The sequence below is a fragment of the Euprymna scolopes genome, chromosome 19 (assembly GCF_053919585.1).
Source record: "Euprymna scolopes isolate OS-2025 chromosome 19, ASM5391958v1, whole genome shotgun sequence".
Lineage (NCBI taxonomy): Eukaryota > Metazoa > Mollusca > Cephalopoda > Sepiida > Sepiolidae > Euprymna > Euprymna scolopes.
The window spans coordinates 93,695,814-93,713,909 of NC_136500.1; the positions used below are offsets into that span (position 1 = coordinate 93,695,814).

General features: G+C 32.5%; 1 protein-coding gene across 3 annotated transcripts in view; it reads left to right on the top strand.

The window, feature by feature from the left end:
* Positions 1–9,408: 9,408 nt before the first annotated feature.
* The window catches only part of LOC145239845 (DNA (cytosine-5)-methyltransferase 1-like), a 109,424-nt gene continuing 100,736 nt past the window's right edge, over positions 9,409–18,096 (top strand). The window contains exon 1 of one of the 3 annotated variants that reach the window (XM_080103394.1): positions 9,409–9,788. In XM_080103394.1, coding sequence (XP_079959520.1) covers positions 9,733–9,788 — 56 coding nt within the window. In that variant the 5' untranslated portion in view covers positions 9,409–9,732. Of the gene's footprint in view, positions 9,789–12,938; positions 13,019–18,096 lie in introns of those variants that run through there. The other 2 variants (XM_080103396.1, XM_080103395.1) reach the window with 2 other exon arrangements.

Below are 18,096 nucleotides of genomic sequence, written 5' to 3' on the forward strand. Positions count from 1 at the left end.
CCCCCTACTCTTCCTATTTGGCATTGGCTGTCCTCTGACTCACTGTCATTATCATCATCACATCATTATCATCATCACATCATAGCAGTCCGGCCAGAGGAGGGGGAAGAAGAGTGAGAAAGAGGGGGGTGTTTGAGGAAGCAAGTCTCATTTTATGGGTCAAGTTTTCAGGTCTCTGTCTTACAGAACTACAGAATTACAGATGTGAAAAGTTTCAGGAGATTCTCATAGAAATTAGAGACATTTAATATGTTGACCAGCTCGACTAGAAGAAAAAACAAGCAGGTTTTCAAGCTGTTTCCATCATTAAAGAAGAGGAAATTTTTCTTTTTGAAGAATATAACTAAATTCCAGAGAACTACCAGTCTTATTGACAAGAACATGAGAGCCTTAGAAAGATAAATTTTAAACCTGACCCGGTTTGAAATAGAATTCCATTTTCAAGGAAAAGGAAAATTTATAAGAAACAGAGTTTTATATTATTTTTTAGGAAAGAAAGTCCAATAATTTTTACTTTCTGAGTATTAATTTTAAAAGAATTTAAAAGAAAAAGAAAGACTGAGAAGAAATGGACATTTAAAGAAAAACTTAAAAAATATGATTTTTATCTCTTTTGTATGTTACTTTTCAGCTTTATATTCAAGTGAGATTGTTTTCTTTATTTAAGTAGAAAAAGCGAGAATATTTTCTGTTTTTTTCTTCATATTGTCGTTATTGTTTTGGTGATAAGTTGATTTTGTCACTCAAGGCAATAATTCTTTTAAAGAATTCTCTTACAAAGAAACATTTCTTTTATATAAGTTTTTTGTAAGTTTTATATTTTTTATTTTATGTTGTAATTGGTACTATGGTTAATCTTAACCATTGCTTTGCGAAACAAAAGCAATGGTCTTCTATTCCATTACTAAAAATTGGATTTAATGATTAATTTACTTTCCAGGTCTAGTTTTTATTTGTTCATTATTATTATTATTCCTCCTTTGCTTTTCCCCTCTTTTTTTACTTCAATTTATTGTTACTCAGTGAAGGAATTTGATGAAAAAAAATCACATTTTCCTTACTGGCTTCTTATTGAACATCAAAATATGAAGCATGGCTTCTCAAGGAACATCAAAATATAAAGCATGGCTCCATTGTGAATATCAAAATTTAAAGCATGGCTTCTTTGCAAACATCAAAATATGAAGCATGGCTCCGTAGCAAGGAATTCAATCAATGTTAGATAATTGATGTTTTTTGTGTTGTTAATATTTTCTTAATTTTATTTTAATTCGATAAATGTTCAGATAATGATTTATTTTGTGTTATTGTATTGTTGACATTTTCGGATACGGACTATTTGAAATTGAATTGTCTCCCCCCGTTCAGAGAATCTTCAAAATAAAAACAAAACAAAATTGTCCCCAGAACTATAATGAACAAGTGTCCAACTTTCTAGAATTATAATACAAATGTTTCAAATTTTTTTTCTCCTGAACATATTCTCTATTTTATTTTTTGCTAAATTTTTAATCAAGATGGGGTCAGAAAAAATAACCTTTTATATTTATTGGTAGTTGCCCCCAAAATAACACTGAAACTAGTCAAGCAGTAAGTTATTTGACATATGATTTTCTCCTTTTTCTTTCTTAGGGATTTTATCTTCGGACACCAAAATCAACAGAGATTAAAGCATTCCTGTAATGATCTGGTCCCTGTTGGTTGCAAGGTTTTGTGCAATTCTAAGAGGTCCACCCTCTCAGACTTTGCCTTGTCCAAAATTGCATGACTTGAAATGTAAACTTTCATTGGTTGATAAGAATTTGATGTCATGTTTTATTTCAGCATTTTGATTGGTTGATTTAAATTTGAACCCCGCGCGGTATATTCAAATAAAAAAACTTCAGTTCATGTATATATTTCTTACTGGAAGGACCTCGTTTGGGTTTCACTTTCAAGCATTCAGGGACTCATTAATTTAAGGGCGATTGGAGCCCTCTCTTCACTCCCTAGTGAAACTATTCTATCTAACTAATTAGGTTTCGTTCTTCAACATAATATCGTCTAAAAATGCTAAAAATGTTGATATGAAAATTAACTATTCAGTGGAACTAACCAACCCTTTTCCTTTGGAATCATAATTACAAAGATCCATTTACCAAGAACATTCAACTCTACACAGCAGAGATTTAACTAACACTTCTTACGAAGAATCGCCTATCAAACTCAGCTGAGATGCAAAATGATGCAACGATTTTGCAACCCAGAAGAAAGACAACTGGTTTTTATCATACTGGGTAAATTTGTACGAGCCTTTTTCAAGTCTCACACAAAACACACATTCATATTTCAAGCTGTCATATACATACGCGCACACAAACATACGCGCCCACGTCCACACATGTACACATATTCACGTTCGCGTACATACACTCACATTCACGTAAATATACACACACGCTTACGTATACACATGACTCACACACGCGAACACGAACACACACATGGACGACGTCACTTCCGCTTTCTAAGGAAATACACATGCGCAAAAGACACTCCAGAAGCGAGTATAAAACATGGAGACAAGTTGTTTCTAATCCTCTTTTTAGGACCAACTCTCAACTAGAGAGGTTGGGCGAACAAGCCGCCGCCGTTTTGGCGCGCGCACGCGCACCTCACGCCCACTTCCTACTATGTATGGGGCACGAGCTAATGACTGTATGTATACATTCTCCCTCTTTCTCTCTCCATCTACTACTGGCCACTAAGAACACCTTCGCATAGCTGACTACTAACTGATGACAACTCTAATATCCTCTTCATTACCTACATGCTGGATTCTCATTTCCACTACAACACTCACTTCAATTCCCACGCGCGAACAAACAATAATGACCCAAACTTGAGATGAAAACACATTTCCTGTTCTTGCTACAACACCAGTCCTGCAACGGACATTGGTTACATACGTGCGGACATGTTATAACTAAAATGTTCATTTCTTTCAACAGCAAATAAACGATGTTTATCTTATCCATTACTTGAGTCTTTGTTTCCTTCAATTCCCATTCGTTTCATTATTCTTTTGTAACGGGATTGGGGTATTTATATATCCTAGTCCCCTACAAATTTGCCTTTCATTTGTTGCATCAATTTCTCTCTGCCAGTAATCCTAAATTATGTGTGATTAAATTTCTCACATAGTTTATTTTGCAAAATCGATATTTATTGATTTGGTTTTGTGCTTAAATAGTTTATTTAGCAAAATTATAATTTATTAATTTTAGTTTTGCGCTTAAATTGCAATATGTGCATTAAATAGTTTTGACTTTAAAAAGAAGTGTGACTTTAAGTAATTTAATTTGCTTTACATTGTAAATCGCATGCTTCAACCTTCTTATTTCAAGTTTGCCCTTGAGTTCAAGGTTACGTTAATTACTTACATTGGTCGAATATTTGAGGTCTCTAAATTGTAAACTGTAAATTCATAATTCATCTGGTTAGTTTTAATTTTGGTTAAGTAATTAAATAAGATAATTACTTCTTTTAAATTTACCTATTAATATCAAAAAAACAAAAATAAGGAGGTGTTAATTTAGCAGATTATTGCACCTTTTTGTAATAACCTCCACTGAATGCGATATTTACTTAATTTTCCAGAAAAAAATCGCAATTCTTATTACAGACTAGGATATGTTCCTTATGTGTTTAATTTAATTTAATATTAGTCCTTCAGTGAAAAATGTTCACTAAAACTTTGTTTTTAAGGCAACATCGGAATTAAATTCCACCACCTGGATTTATGCGCCATCTTGGAAATCGAGAATTTTTATCAGCTCCGCAGATGTAATATGGAACTGCAATTGAATATTTAAAGAACAGGATTAATTTCTCTTAAATTAATTAATAGGTTTGTTTATTTGAAATTAAAATAATTTGTTTAATTTCAAGGGGGTTAAATCTCATTACCTCCTTTTATTTTCTCGTTGTTATATCTTGCATATTGACGGGGTTTGTCCTTTTATTACCTTTATTCCCTTATGTAAATTTCATTGTTGGTAATTAGCGTTCATTCTCAGCCTATGTGACATTTTAATTTCACAATGCCAACTGCTAAGGACTTATTTGTTTAAATTGAGGCTAAGAAATGTCGAATTTCGAACATGAGGAAATGGCTGAAGGAAACTCCCTCACTGACTTTGATTGAATCAATAGCAGCATACGTAGAAAGGTGGCTAAACGAATTGGACGATTTATTTGACCAAATTATTTCAAAATCTCCTTAAGAGGAGAGGTTGACACTTTGTCAAGATTCCAAAATATTTTCCTCTGATATGAGGAAAGTATAACATAAATTGAAGTCTGGTCATAAAGTTAAAAAACCTGTATCTCGTCAGCCTTTAAGGTTGGATTATGAATGCCCAAATTTTAGTGGGTCTCCTTCAACTGGCAAATTCTGAATTTAGAACTTTCCTCAGAAGATTCGATTTCTGTACCACCAATTTGGGTGAGCTGGATAAATTGCTTCTCCTTAAATCTAAATTGAAGAAGAAAGCCTATGACTTAATCTCTAATATGGATGTCACTCCCGACAATTATATTGTTGCCTTTGTTGCGGACCAGGATATAAAATACCCTAACTCGCTACAAGAAAATATAATGAAACGAATTGAATGAAAGAAACAAAGAACTCAAATGTTGGAATAAAATAAACATGTCGTTAATTTTCTGTTGAGAAATGAAAGTCTTCGGTGTACACGTGTTCATTCAGCCATTGACGACTACGCGCATGGAAGGAAAGGGGGAATGAAATAGAGAAACGTGAAGTGGCAAGCTGGCCTGTAGAAAGAGAGGGTTAAGCTCAGTAGAGCGTCGTGCACATGTCTGTTTTGATGGACCAAAAGCGAAGGGGAGATAGAGTGACGTTAGAGCAGACGGTCGGTTCGTCGACTAAGCAGCTCGAACGCTGGTCCGGACGAAAAAAAGGGAAGTTAACAGGTTTTGTTGACTTTTATACTGGAGTTAGTGTTCTTGGTGCACATGTCTGGTTTTCACTTAAAAGGAAGTGACGTTACAGCTCGGGTGTGTGTATGCACATGAATGTGAGTGTGTGTATGAGGATGTGTATATGCGTGTGTGTGTGTGCACATATGTGCGTGCGTACATGTGGATGTGTATATGTGAAGAAAAACATGTTCGAACACCTTAAATTGTTTGAGGGAGAAATTTCTGAATTCTTCCTTTATCAAAGATTGAATAATTAATTCCTCAGGCAGTGCAGATAATGGAATTGGAGGAACTCAAAACCTTTGCTTAACAAATTAAACTGGACTTGTCTATATTAGATAAGTCTTCTGGAACGGACATTTTTTTTTTACAGAAGGTTCTACTTCTGGCACAATAGTTGCTCATATACTGTTCCATAAATTCCCTAATAATGTTAGAAGGGAATTAATATCACAAACGTTATCCTTTATTGTTATCTATCATGTCTAACGTTTTTGACATAATAGAATTTTTACAGGCAGCACCTTTAAATATAAAAAAGTGGAAAGTTTCTCACCCAAACTGCCATTTACTTCTTCCTCTTTTTCTTCATCTGAAGTTCAACACAATATTGTGGCCAACTCCAGTAATAAGACCGTTAATCATAAAAGGGGCTTGAATTCCCCAAAACTTATTAACAATACTGGTGATCTGTATAAAACTTGTAAATTATGTAAATTAGCAAACCATAGTGTTAAGGACTGCATGAAATATTCTTATGATTCAAAAGTTTTACAAGCCAAGGAACTTCAATTATGCATTAAGTATCTTGGTGACCACTCGGAATTATAATGTAAGTGTTCCGAAATGGCTTTTGGCATCCTTCTATTATTTATTTATTTATTTGTTCGTTTGTTTTACTTATTGTTTTCTTTTACTTTTAAAGTGTCTGTGTGTTCTTACAACGTTCTTACTTATGTGTGTGTGTGTGTGTGTGTGTGTGTGTGCTCTTACTTCTTGCCTTGAAAGGGTCTCAACATGCATGCGCAAATAATGTCATGCGTACATACCTGCTTGCCTTGTCCAGCAGATGATATCTTCTTGTCGCTGGGCCGCCATCTCGTGAGGAGTGGTCACTGCTGCAGATGCATCGATAACACAAGATGGATTTGAAGCTTCAATTCTTTTATTAAGGCAAGCCTATCATGTCGAAACCTAGTTGTCGTGGAGGGAGCCTACCCCCCCCCCCCACGTCTGCATTCTCTGCAGCCCAAAACTCCCACATGTGGTTGCCAACTGGAAGCCTACGACCACAATTCCCGTTACCTCTAATTTCCGGTGCACGTCACCCCTAATTTCTGGCGCATCTAACTAGGTTGACAAAAGGTGACTTGAGTTTGACGGATGTCAAATCTAACCTTCTAAACTCGCTGATGGAAATCGAAAATATATTACATAACTTACTATTTCTCCAAACTACCTAGATAGCATTTAAGCTGGGATTCCCAATACTACATAAGGGGAAGAAGGAATCTCCTTATCCATGCACTATTTGTGGGTTAAGGACTCATTTTTCTATAATGTGCCCCAAGACATCAAAGTCCTTTGTAGGAAGGACTACCTTATCTGATGGGAATAATTGTACATTTCCTGTTATCAGAGTGTCCTTGAAACGAAAAGGATCCCCAGTGTTTTTCCATTGCATTTTGGATACTGGAAGTCAAAAATCTTTCTTCTCCCAGACTATTTTGCGGGAACTAAAATCTAGGGAAAATTAAGTACTGAGACCTGTAATTATGTCTGTGAATATATTTATTGGAACAAGGTATATGGACCTCCTTGGGCTCGATGTCTCCATAAAATTGGGTTCACAGAAACCCTTTTCTTAAGCTGCCCTATTCACGGACAGTCTTAACTTGAAATTTTTAAAAAAAAGTGGGAGGGGGTTGTTTCTGTTAACGATACAGCGTATGCTGGTGTGAACTTAACAGTACAGATGCTTGACTTATTGGCCTTCAAAAAAAATAACGATGTCCTTTTGGGAGACCTCCTTAAGGCTTTCTTACAAATTTGCCTGCATACTGAACAGAATAAAAACAGATGCTGTTTCTTTCTCAAAATAAATGAGAAATTGCATACAATTCAATCATTTTTGGCTTCAATACTAATCCCTTCATCTTGAGTTACATACTCAAGCTTCATGCTGAGAGATATGACTCTGATGAGTTTTCTTCTGTAATGCCACCAATTTTTCTGTGGATAATTTGGTCACCACTGAGCATGATTACAAATCCCTCCTTGTGGTGTACAATACAGTACGTGAAAGATTAAATGATGCAAGGTTCGATCTTTGGTCCGGTAATTCCAACTGCACTGAATTGCAGAACAAAATGATAGAAGATGGGTTCATTACTTCCACGCTTCCTACCTCAGAACTTATGGCTATTTATCTGGCTCTTAGAATTGTCCTTAATGTGCTGAAAGCTTTGGGGCCTATCAATATTCATTTCATTTTTCTTGTATCTGACGCCCAAGTGGTCCTATCTTGAGTTTTAAAGGGAAAAGGGATTAAGAAAAGGCAAAGTACTTAGACTTATCAATGGTAATGATGGTAAAGTTCGCTCCACCTGCGTGTTGCAAACAGGTTCATTCTGTAAAACATTTATTTCCCCTTGATTTAGAGGCTGTTTCTGCGCCATCTTCTACAGAATTTATGGAAGAAGGTGCTCCCTTCTTCTATCTGACTTGTTTTGTTGCAAATGATGGATCATCTCCTATCATGCGCTGTGATGCCTGTGACAGTTGATACCATTTTCACTGTGTTGGGGTGAATTGTCCAAATTGTTCGGAACACGTAAATAACTAAACTCCTTTCATTCTCTCTTTAAACTCAGTATTCATTAAGTTATTTGACTTATGTTCAAATTATCGTTCTTATTATTATTAATATATTTGTAATCTAGATGAGCTAGATTTATTGGTTGTAAATTCCTTCACCATAAGCAGACAAAGTCACACATAGTTCTTTAAAAAAAAAAAAAAAGAACAGAAATAATAATAAACCTACGACAGTTGGTTAAGTCCTTGTGACCAATAGAATTATTTACTTGCCGATCAATTGACATAGTTACCTTGTATTTAATATTTGGAAAAAGTAATGAATACCCATTACTTTTTCTTTCCTTCTTTAGCAGTGTATCAGAAATCGCATGACTTGAAATACAAACTTTCTTGGTTGATAAGAATTTGATGTCATGTTTTATTATAGCATTTTGATTGGTTGATTTAAATTTGAACCCCGCATGCACGGGCTGTTCAACCCAAAAAACTTCAGTTTGTGTATATATTTCTTACTGTAAAGACCTTGGGTAGGCCTCTCCTTCAAGCATTCAGGGACTCATTAATTTAAGGGCGATTGGAGCCCTCTCTTCATTATTCTATCTAACTAAATAGGCTTCATTCCTCGACATAATATCGTCTGCTTTAAATCAGCTAAAAATGTTGATATGAAAATTAACTATTTGGCAGAACTAACCGACCCCTTTCCTTTGGAATCACAATTAAATGGATTCATTTACCAAGAGCAGTCAAACTCTACTCAGTAGAGATTTTACTAACACTTCTTACGAAGAATCACCTATCAGCCTCAGCCGAAATGCAAAATGAGGCAGCGATTTTGCAACCCAGAAGAAAGACGTTTGGTTTTTATCATACTGGGTAAATTTGTCCTTCATTCGTTGTGTCAATTTCTCTCTGCTTAATTATGTGAGATTGAATTTCTTACAGCCTTCTTTCTTTGAGAAGGGGTTAATTTATTGCTAATCACCCGAGGAGGCACCCTACCGGGAATGCCGACGGGCTGCACAAGCATCTTTTGTAGAGTCAGAGAGATCCTTCTTTTGAGCACTCACTTTTTTAATCCCACTTTTCGACTCTGGTGTTACAGTTTTTGTGGTGGGAAAGAACTATGTACCCCTCTTTCTGGAAACAGTTGAGAGAGAGAGAGAGAGAGAGAGAGAGAGAGAGAGAGAGAGAGAGAGAGAGAGAGAGAAAATATATAACCTAAGTTTTTACACATTTTAGTTCCACCCCGGACAATCCTACTACTGTAATATAAATCTTCCTTATATTTCAATTATACGAGAATAATAATAATGTATTTTTCTAGAAAAAAGACATTTTTCACTATTTAAAAACTTATAAATAAATAAAAAACGAAATAGGCATTTAATTAAACTACAATTGTTACTGCAGTAATATAAACTATTTCAGGAAGTTAAACTATAAATATCTTTAAAATAATTTTAAATTAATTATATTATTTATTATAATTTTAAATTACAATTATAATTAAATAATTTAATATAGAGTGAAATATGTCAGAAAAAGAAATACTCCGGAAGAAAAATACCAATTCGCCTTTTATAATAACTCGATCGCCATGACAGATTCTATTTTCGTGAACATGTGTAAAGAAGGTAGATAACTTTTCAAATAATTTCAATAGCCACAGTCATCGCAACTTTTAAAAACCTTTCCGACGCGTTTGTTTTAGTATATTAGCATTTTCACTTTCTTTATAACTCAGAAAGGAGTAAGACGAAATAAAAATAAGTAGTTTCCGATCCCCGCTTCATATAGTCTGCTCCCCCTTTTGTTAACCGAGATGGAATAGTCGAAAATAACGCGGGAAACTTGCTGTTTTGATGTCGATTTCTTGTTCACTGTTTAGAAGTGTGAACCCCCTTTTTTACTTTATGTTTGAAAATGCCTACCAGGACAATCACACCAACTAAAGATACGGCGACAGATTTTAAAGAAATGTAGGTACAAAACATTTCTAACCACCGTAAATCTTTGTTCATTGTGTTTCGATGTAAAAAGTTTTTTTTTCACACTGCGAAAAGAAAGAAATCCCGGCGCGCCAAGGAAATGGCATGTTCCGCTTTCTTTATTTTCTTTTAATTTAATAAAATGATGTAGTTTTATTTATTATTAAATACAGAATTATTTTTAATTAAACGAAATTATTCTAAAACTGTAACAAATTTTAAGCTAATGTTTCTTTAATCTCTATTTATAAAAATATCGTAGGTAAATAGCTTTCCAAAACTTTCACTCTTGATACATGAGTGTTTGCCCAGAATTGAAAAGCTACTTTAAAGGACTTTCTATTCTACAGTTTAAATGCTTCCAAATTATTTACAGATTTCGAAAGGGTCACAAAGAATTCATTTTCAATAATTTAAAAAAAAAATTAAAACTGATGATTTTTTTTTTAATTTTTTAACGAATATAAACCAAAAATGCATTGTGATAGAACTAATTTCGTGGCGTTTTTAAAATTTAAAAGATAGAATGTTTTTACATTATTGAATTTTAACAAAAAATCAGTAAACATTGGGTGAACAGTGAACACTAAAAATGAAATTCGTTGGTGTTCATGTAAGAAACACACACACACACACACACACGAAGAAGCGATCACACAAGTTTATTAACATAGACATGAAATCGAACTTTTCCCTTTTGTACGTTTTCGTAATATTATAATTTTTTTAAAAATCAAACTTAGTTTTCACTTTTTCCGCCAAGAAAACAGTTGGTTTGTTACAGTTTTACTATTATTAATATTCTGGTATTTAAATGTAGTTCCATCTTTATGTATTTTTAGGTAACGAATATTAAAAAAATATATTAAATTTTAAGAGTAAATTTTCATTTATTGTAAATTCATGGCATGAAAACAAAACAAAAACATACCACCTGACCTCTTCGTCTTCCTCAAAACAGAGATTAACAACTTTTGAACAGTTTTTAACATGAATTATAAAAGGACTTCGCCAAAAAGGGTAATATTAATAAAATTAATCGTGTTTGCTTTACAATCCAGAGATTCAAAAGTGCTATATATATATATATATATATATATATATATATATATATATATATATATACAAGCAAAGGCAAGATACGTTACTCTTCTACCTAGCTGGATAGTTTTTTTTTTATTGTTTTTACTTACTGTAAAATGTTTATTCAGCTCAAAACACAAGTAATGTCAACGGTTATACGAGCACAAGGAAAAATGGCCGCAATGTATTTTTTTTTTTTTTTTGTGTGCTCGTGAACGGTTGACATTCGTTGTTTTTTTGCTTTTGGTAACATTTATGGTATATATTTGAGTTTTTTTTTTCTCACACTTTTTCGAATCTCTATGGATTGCAAAACAAACCCCACGCTTGCTTGACTCTCCCGCAAGCAATTTACAGGGGGTTATCCGTTGCTTCACGAAGATAGAAAGGAACACAACAATATAAAACATAAATATAAACTAACAAGCCACACAAACATCCTTTTCACAAAGAATTCCATGAAAAGGACACCACTTTTATGCCCCCCCACCACCGAAGAATAAAATCAAGGTATAATGATTGTCTTTAATCTTTTTTTTTTTTTTTTAAATCAAAATCAATATTGATTCGAGAAAATGTTTAAAATTTAAGGTTTAAGGAATTTTAAGTAGAAACTGAAATTCAGGTAACCTTGCTTCCACAGTGTCTATTATGAATAAAAATCGCATATAGTTGATTTTTCAAATGTTATGGTTTCTACAAAAAAAAAAAAAAAACCCTTAAAATACTCATAACCCCCCCTCCCCAAAAAAAATTAAATTTAGAGAATATTTATGAATTGATGTCTAATCTCTATTAAAATTAAACTAAATGTAAACCAAATCACATTTCGATCTCTCCAGCTGTATTTCAAAATTCATATTGATTGGTTAATTAGTTTAGGAGTGAATCCTCTACATACAAATAAACATGGCCAGATCAATTTTTACATCAGCCAATATGATGATATAAGAAGAATTACTTCCGATTGTAGTTCGTAAAACTATGGAAAACTTTTGTTTTATTTGAATTAGACCTACCCGTCTTGGTTTTTATATTGACACAATTTTAAACGATGTAGCTCCCGATCTTCTTGCGGTGTATTATGTTGAACTTATGAACCTTTACAAAATTTCGAACTCGCGGTTAAAGGCGTTAAGTAACAATCAATTTTAAATTGACAGTCTTCTGGTGTTTGAAGGTTCAATCCTTACAACACGTGATTCAATGTCAATATAAGCCCGTTTATTGACGGAATGAAAACTATCAATGTTTCTACAGAATTTGAACCGAACCAAACCGACCCTTGCTGAACCTAAAACTTGAATTAGGATAGAAAAACAGTTCGGTTCAAATTCCGTAGAAGTACCGAATAATCTACTTTCGGTTCAGTTAAAAATTTCGCTCAAATTGACCAGAAGACCGGGCTTTACATCGACTGAAATTCTGAATATTGGGTGCTGATCGCGCTATTTTTAAAAAATAGTATTTTAAGGTTAAATTCAAGTTTTACGATATGTTTTAATTAGATTGTTAGATGAAAGTACAGAATAGTTACAAAACACCCTCTCCATATTAAGAATGACTTTCTAAATGTTATTTCATTTGCAGTGCCAGTGCACTCGGTGCAGTAAATGGATAACTTATGCGTTGCATAAGTACCGAATATTATATTCAAAATGCCAAAGGTTTGTTTTTATGGATTAAAAATAGTCCTTAATTTATCATGGTGGCGCGTGAGTAATGTTTGCATCTGAAATACGTTTGTTTCAAAATTATTCCGCACAAGTACCATTTAGGTTTTCTTTGTTTTAGGCGTCCAAAAGAATATAGCCCACATTTGAATCTCTTTAGCACTAGCAGCTGTACTTCAAAGTTCACATTGAGTAGGAAAAATGAAAATTGTTATAAATTGATTTAATAATTATTGATGTGTTTTTAAGTTTTTATTTTGTCTGGTTAACTCATTCGACCGTTCGAATATGCCACCCCTATTTTTTATTTATTTATATAGACCCTTCCTACCCTCATGGATTTTGTGGTCAAAATTATTAATCCTCTGGTCAGTTGACTCGTATTAAGGAAGAGGTCACCCCCCCCCTTTTAATCCTTCCACCCTTTTTTTCCTTATTGCTTCATGAACTAACGACAATGCCGAAGTAAGTACTTACTACATTTCGTGAATATTTTAAAATTCAAACTTAAGGTTTTTTTCATTTCTTTACAGGTTCATAATTTATTTTTATTTAATAAATATAAAGGAACAACATTATTTATTGATAAATTAAAAATATAATACTTTAAGGAATTAAACTGTTATTAAAATTGGATAAAAATTGCTAATTAAGCTTGCGAAAATGCTGACATTAAAGAAAATATTAAGATATAAATTTCAAATTATATATATCTATTATAGTTTCCCAACTCTATTTATCGACATTGCCTAGGTTGAAGCATAATCGGTAGTAGTGGGTTCCGAAAAATAATTTAAAATAGTCATGTTTAAAGTTAATAGAATTAAAAATTTTCGGTTTTTTTCTAATTTTATTTTTGATTTAAAAAAAATATTAAATTAATATTAAAAAAATCTATGTGGATTTATTAAATTTCTGTATAAGCGAGAAATACATTTACGTATACGAGTTTTATTAAAACCTGTGTGCACACTGCACAACAGCCCAACCACATGGTCATTTGTTTGTGTTGAGCCCACAATTGCTTTACTTTTTATTTGTATTCATAATCTAAAAAACCCCCCAAAAAAAACCCATAAAAAGTGGAATAAATCAAATAATTAAAACAAATATGACACACGTAAATATATACACGTGAAAGTTCTTGTTTCACAAATACCGGTGTTAAACCTGAACATGTTCCCCCAGAAATTTCTTTTTCTAGTATTTACATATTCAATTAATTTTACTGACACCGGCGCTCGTTTTTATATCAGTATTTTTCTGGGTATTTATGCAGAATACGGGCAGTGCAGTCAGTGCTGTTTTTTAGATAGGATTTTCAAATTAAATTCCCTTTTTGGGTTTGTATTACTGTACACATAGATTCGAAAAAGTTGTCAAAAAATGAATATATAACAAATAAATGTTATCAAAGACAAGTTACTTTTCTACCGAACTGGATATGTTTTTAGTGTTTTTATTGATTGTAACAATGTAACATGTTTATTCAGCTCGAAAAACATAGTGTTTACCGATGTATTGGAAAATTTAAAATGGTGCCCGAATCTCTTTGACACGGTAAGTTTGGGAAAAGTTATTAAAAATAAAAAAATATGCAAAATACTGTTAAAAACCCACCGAATATATATCAGCCTATGTCACGGTAACGTATATTGAGCAAGTTTTTAACTGTATTTTGTCTAGTTTTTTTATTTATAAATCCATTTCCCAAACTTACCGTGTCAAAGAGACATTAAGGCGCCATTTTAAATTTTCCAATACATCGGTAAACACTGTTTTTCGAGCTGAATGTTACAATCAATAAAAGGTAAATATGAAGAATTACTCCACCCTCGAAAATTCCTTTAAAATTACTACTCTTATAGGTTTTCGGGGCTGCTGAAAATGAAAATAACGTTTAAAATTACGGCAAACGAGTAGTTTCCAAGATATGAAGAAATGCTAGTTTAAAAAAGTGGGGATCACTTTTCTATAATAATTTAACGTAATAATGATCACTCACTTTGTGGACACGATTTTTTTGGTGGGGGGAGGGCTTTCGTTTAAAATTTCAGGAAACAAGTAGTTTCCAAGATATGAAGAAATGCATTCACTTTATTTTTTTTTTGTTTTTGGAGGTGGGGGGGGGGACTAACTGCTGGTTCGTTTTTCGTTCAATTATAGAACTTGTATAGTTTTTTAAAAGGTGCTTATGCAGTTTTTAGACATGGCCGAAAAATCAAGTTGTTGTTGTTTTTTAAAACGAAATTACATTTATTAAAATACATTATTTCTGAGTAACTTTTGTTTTTCCAGAAAGATAAAACCCTGAATTTTATCATATAGAAAACAGAATAATGTAAAACTTTTTCTATTTTTAATTAAATTTTAAATGTTAAATTTTCCTAAAAAGTTAACAATTGACATTTTTTGTCTTGCACAAAAAACGTACATAAATATTTAAAAAAAAAGGTTTTTGAAATAATTAATTTATTTATTTGTTGTCTAAGATTTAGGGTGATTTTCTATGAGAATATGCAAAACTATTATAACATAAGTACCTGGATTTCAAATAATTCCACTTATTCATATAGGCAACCACCGCAACCAGTTACTTTGCGTCGATCTAGACAATGTTTACGTTTGTACTTAATAAAAAGCAAACTATGGAAAACCAAATAGGACAAAAAAAACTTATTTTTCAGTGACGAAACTTTCAATGTATTATTAACGCTGAGGGGTGACCATTTGTATGAGTTTGGTTTTTAATGTGTATGTGTGTGGGGGCGAGGCTCCCCAAAATGGGGGGGGGGGCAATTTAAAGCAGAATAAAAAAAAATTATTTCAGCGCGTTTAGTCCACCGTAGTCGAAAGGCGGCAAACGTTTTCAAACGGGATCGAAAAAATGATGCTATTTTTAACACAAAGGGCACAATATTTATCGAATTTTTTTTTTGGTATCGATTCTTCAAAGCATGCCCTGTTTAATAATGGTCATGCAATCGGCTCGCTAAAAAAAATTGTTAATTTATTTATCAAAAATTTTAAAATGGCTTTTTTCGTATAAATATTAAAAAAATTTTTTTTTTGTTTTGTTTAACTTAAATTAATTTTACTTAATATATTCACCGAATTTCACATTTCAAAACTCAAAAGCAGGATAATTAAACACAATCTAAGTTCTGATATTCAGACGTCAAAATAAAGTATGCAAACAATTTTTTTTTTTTTAAATCTATAATCCTGTCCCTTACAACAACACAATATGTTTTATTCAGATGATTATTTTAAGCATATTTGGAACCCCCTCAAAACAAGGGGGGGGGTTGTAAGCAAAAAAAAAGAATATATATATAAATATCGTTTATGAAAAATAAGTACACTGTTATAAAGTTCATTCTTCTCTTAATAATCGCTGAAAATTTTGTATTGATCGGATAATTACCTGATTTTTGGTAGATTTTTAAAAAAGACGGTCCGTCAAAAAGTACTTACCTGTCCCCCCCCCCAGTTTTGGCAGTGCCTAATTAACCGTTTTAACATAAGTAACGTGCCGACATTAACCGAGAAAAAGAACTGTTTAATATACAAAAATTCTGTTTACATTTTACATTTTGGCGGCCCTCTCCACCGCCTCCCACCAAATGTAAACAGGTAATTTTAAAGGATTTTCGGAGGGTAGAAAGGAAGCCCTCCCCCCAAATCATGGCTACAAAGTGGGTGATCATTTTACGTTAGATTATTATAGCAAAAGTGATCCCCCACTTTTTAAACTAACATTTCTTCATATCTTGGAAACTACTCATTTGTCGTAATTTTAAAAATTATTTTCTAAGTTTGTCAGAAATTTCGTGAAAAATAGCGAATAATTCCACCCCGTCTTTCTAAGCTTATAACTCCTCAAAAAATGTAATTCAAGCTGTAATTTTTTTTCAATTAAAGGAGCAAGGACCAAGGTTTCATTAAAAAAAAAAACAAAAAAACAACTTTTTTTTTTTTTTTTTTAAAAAAAGGTTTTAAACTTCGGACTTTACAGGTAAATTTCTAAAAAAAAAAAACACTACGTTTTTTTTTTTTTTGTTTTAAATTTGAATATATTATTTATTGACCTTTTCTCTTCAATTTGTGATATATAATACTTTGGTGAGTAAATTAATTATTTACTTTTTAATAGACATTTTAAAATGGGAGGCGTGAATTATTCGACCCCCTGTCTTTCCAAGCTTATAACTACTCGAAAAATGTAATTCCAGCCCTAATTTTTTTTTCAATTAAAGGAGCAAGGACCAAGGTTTCATTAAAAAAAAACAAAAGAAAAAACAAACAATGTGGTTAAAAAAAAAAAAAAGGTATTAAACTTCGAACTTTACAGGTAAATTTCTAAAAAACACTACTTTTTTTGTTTTAAATTTGAATATATTATTTATTGACCTTTTCTCTTCAATTTGTCATATATAAGACTGGTGAGTAAATTAATTATTTACTTTTTAATAGACACTTGAAAATGGGGGGAGGGGCGTGAATTAAAAAAAAACGTTTGTCTAAAATATTATATTCGGTTTATTGAAAGAGCATAAAATTTCACATTGACCCTGAAAATATCGTAAAAATTGAATCAATAGAAAAATTTTGATAGATTTTTAAAGTTTAAAAATTGAAAAATATTGAGTTCGTAAAATTCATTACTGTTTTTTAAAAAATAAAAAAAAAATATTTCTATTACTTTTAAAACAACTTTAATAGTTTATTTTGGAAGTATAATCCATAAAGAAAATAAACAACCCACTTTTAAAAGAGAAATTACGATTTTTTTATATTTTATTCGCAGTTTCGTGTTAGTGGTGTCAAAAATTCCTACAAAAATTCTGATACACCTAATTATTTTCGTTTTCAGCGACCCCGAAAACCTAGAAGAGTGGTAATTTTAAAGGAATTTTCGAGGGTGGAGTAATTCTTCATATTTACCCAATAAAAACACTAAAAACATATCCAGTTAGGTAGAAAAGTAACTTATCTTGCCTTTGATAATTTGTTATATATTTGTTTTTTGACAACTTTTTTGAATCTGTGTACAGTAATACAAACCCCCATTTTTACTGTAACTTTGTTTGCGGACCTAAACGAGACCCCCCCCCCCCAATAAACGACCCCCAACCTCCCCATGTTAAGAACGGCTTTCGGAATAAATACACCCAACCACCCCATGTAAGAACGACTTTCGGAATACCCATGTAAGAACGACTTTCGGAATAAATACACCCAACCACCCCATGTTAAGAACGACTTTCGGTTTTTGCAATTTTTTTAGTTGATTATTATTGATTGGAAACTAATATATGGAGAGGGGGTGATTCTCGTTCAGGTCAGCTTTTTTTTTATTAAATTGTTAGATGAAAGTATATTACCCCCCCCCTCTCCCCCACTTTCTCCATGTTAAGGATGGATAAACATTTTCCAGAGTGGTCAACAGAGCCAAAAAAGGGGTGTGTGAAAAAATAAATTACAACAAATGATACTCTTCTACCTATATGGATAAGTTTTTTTTTCTTTTGCATTTTAAC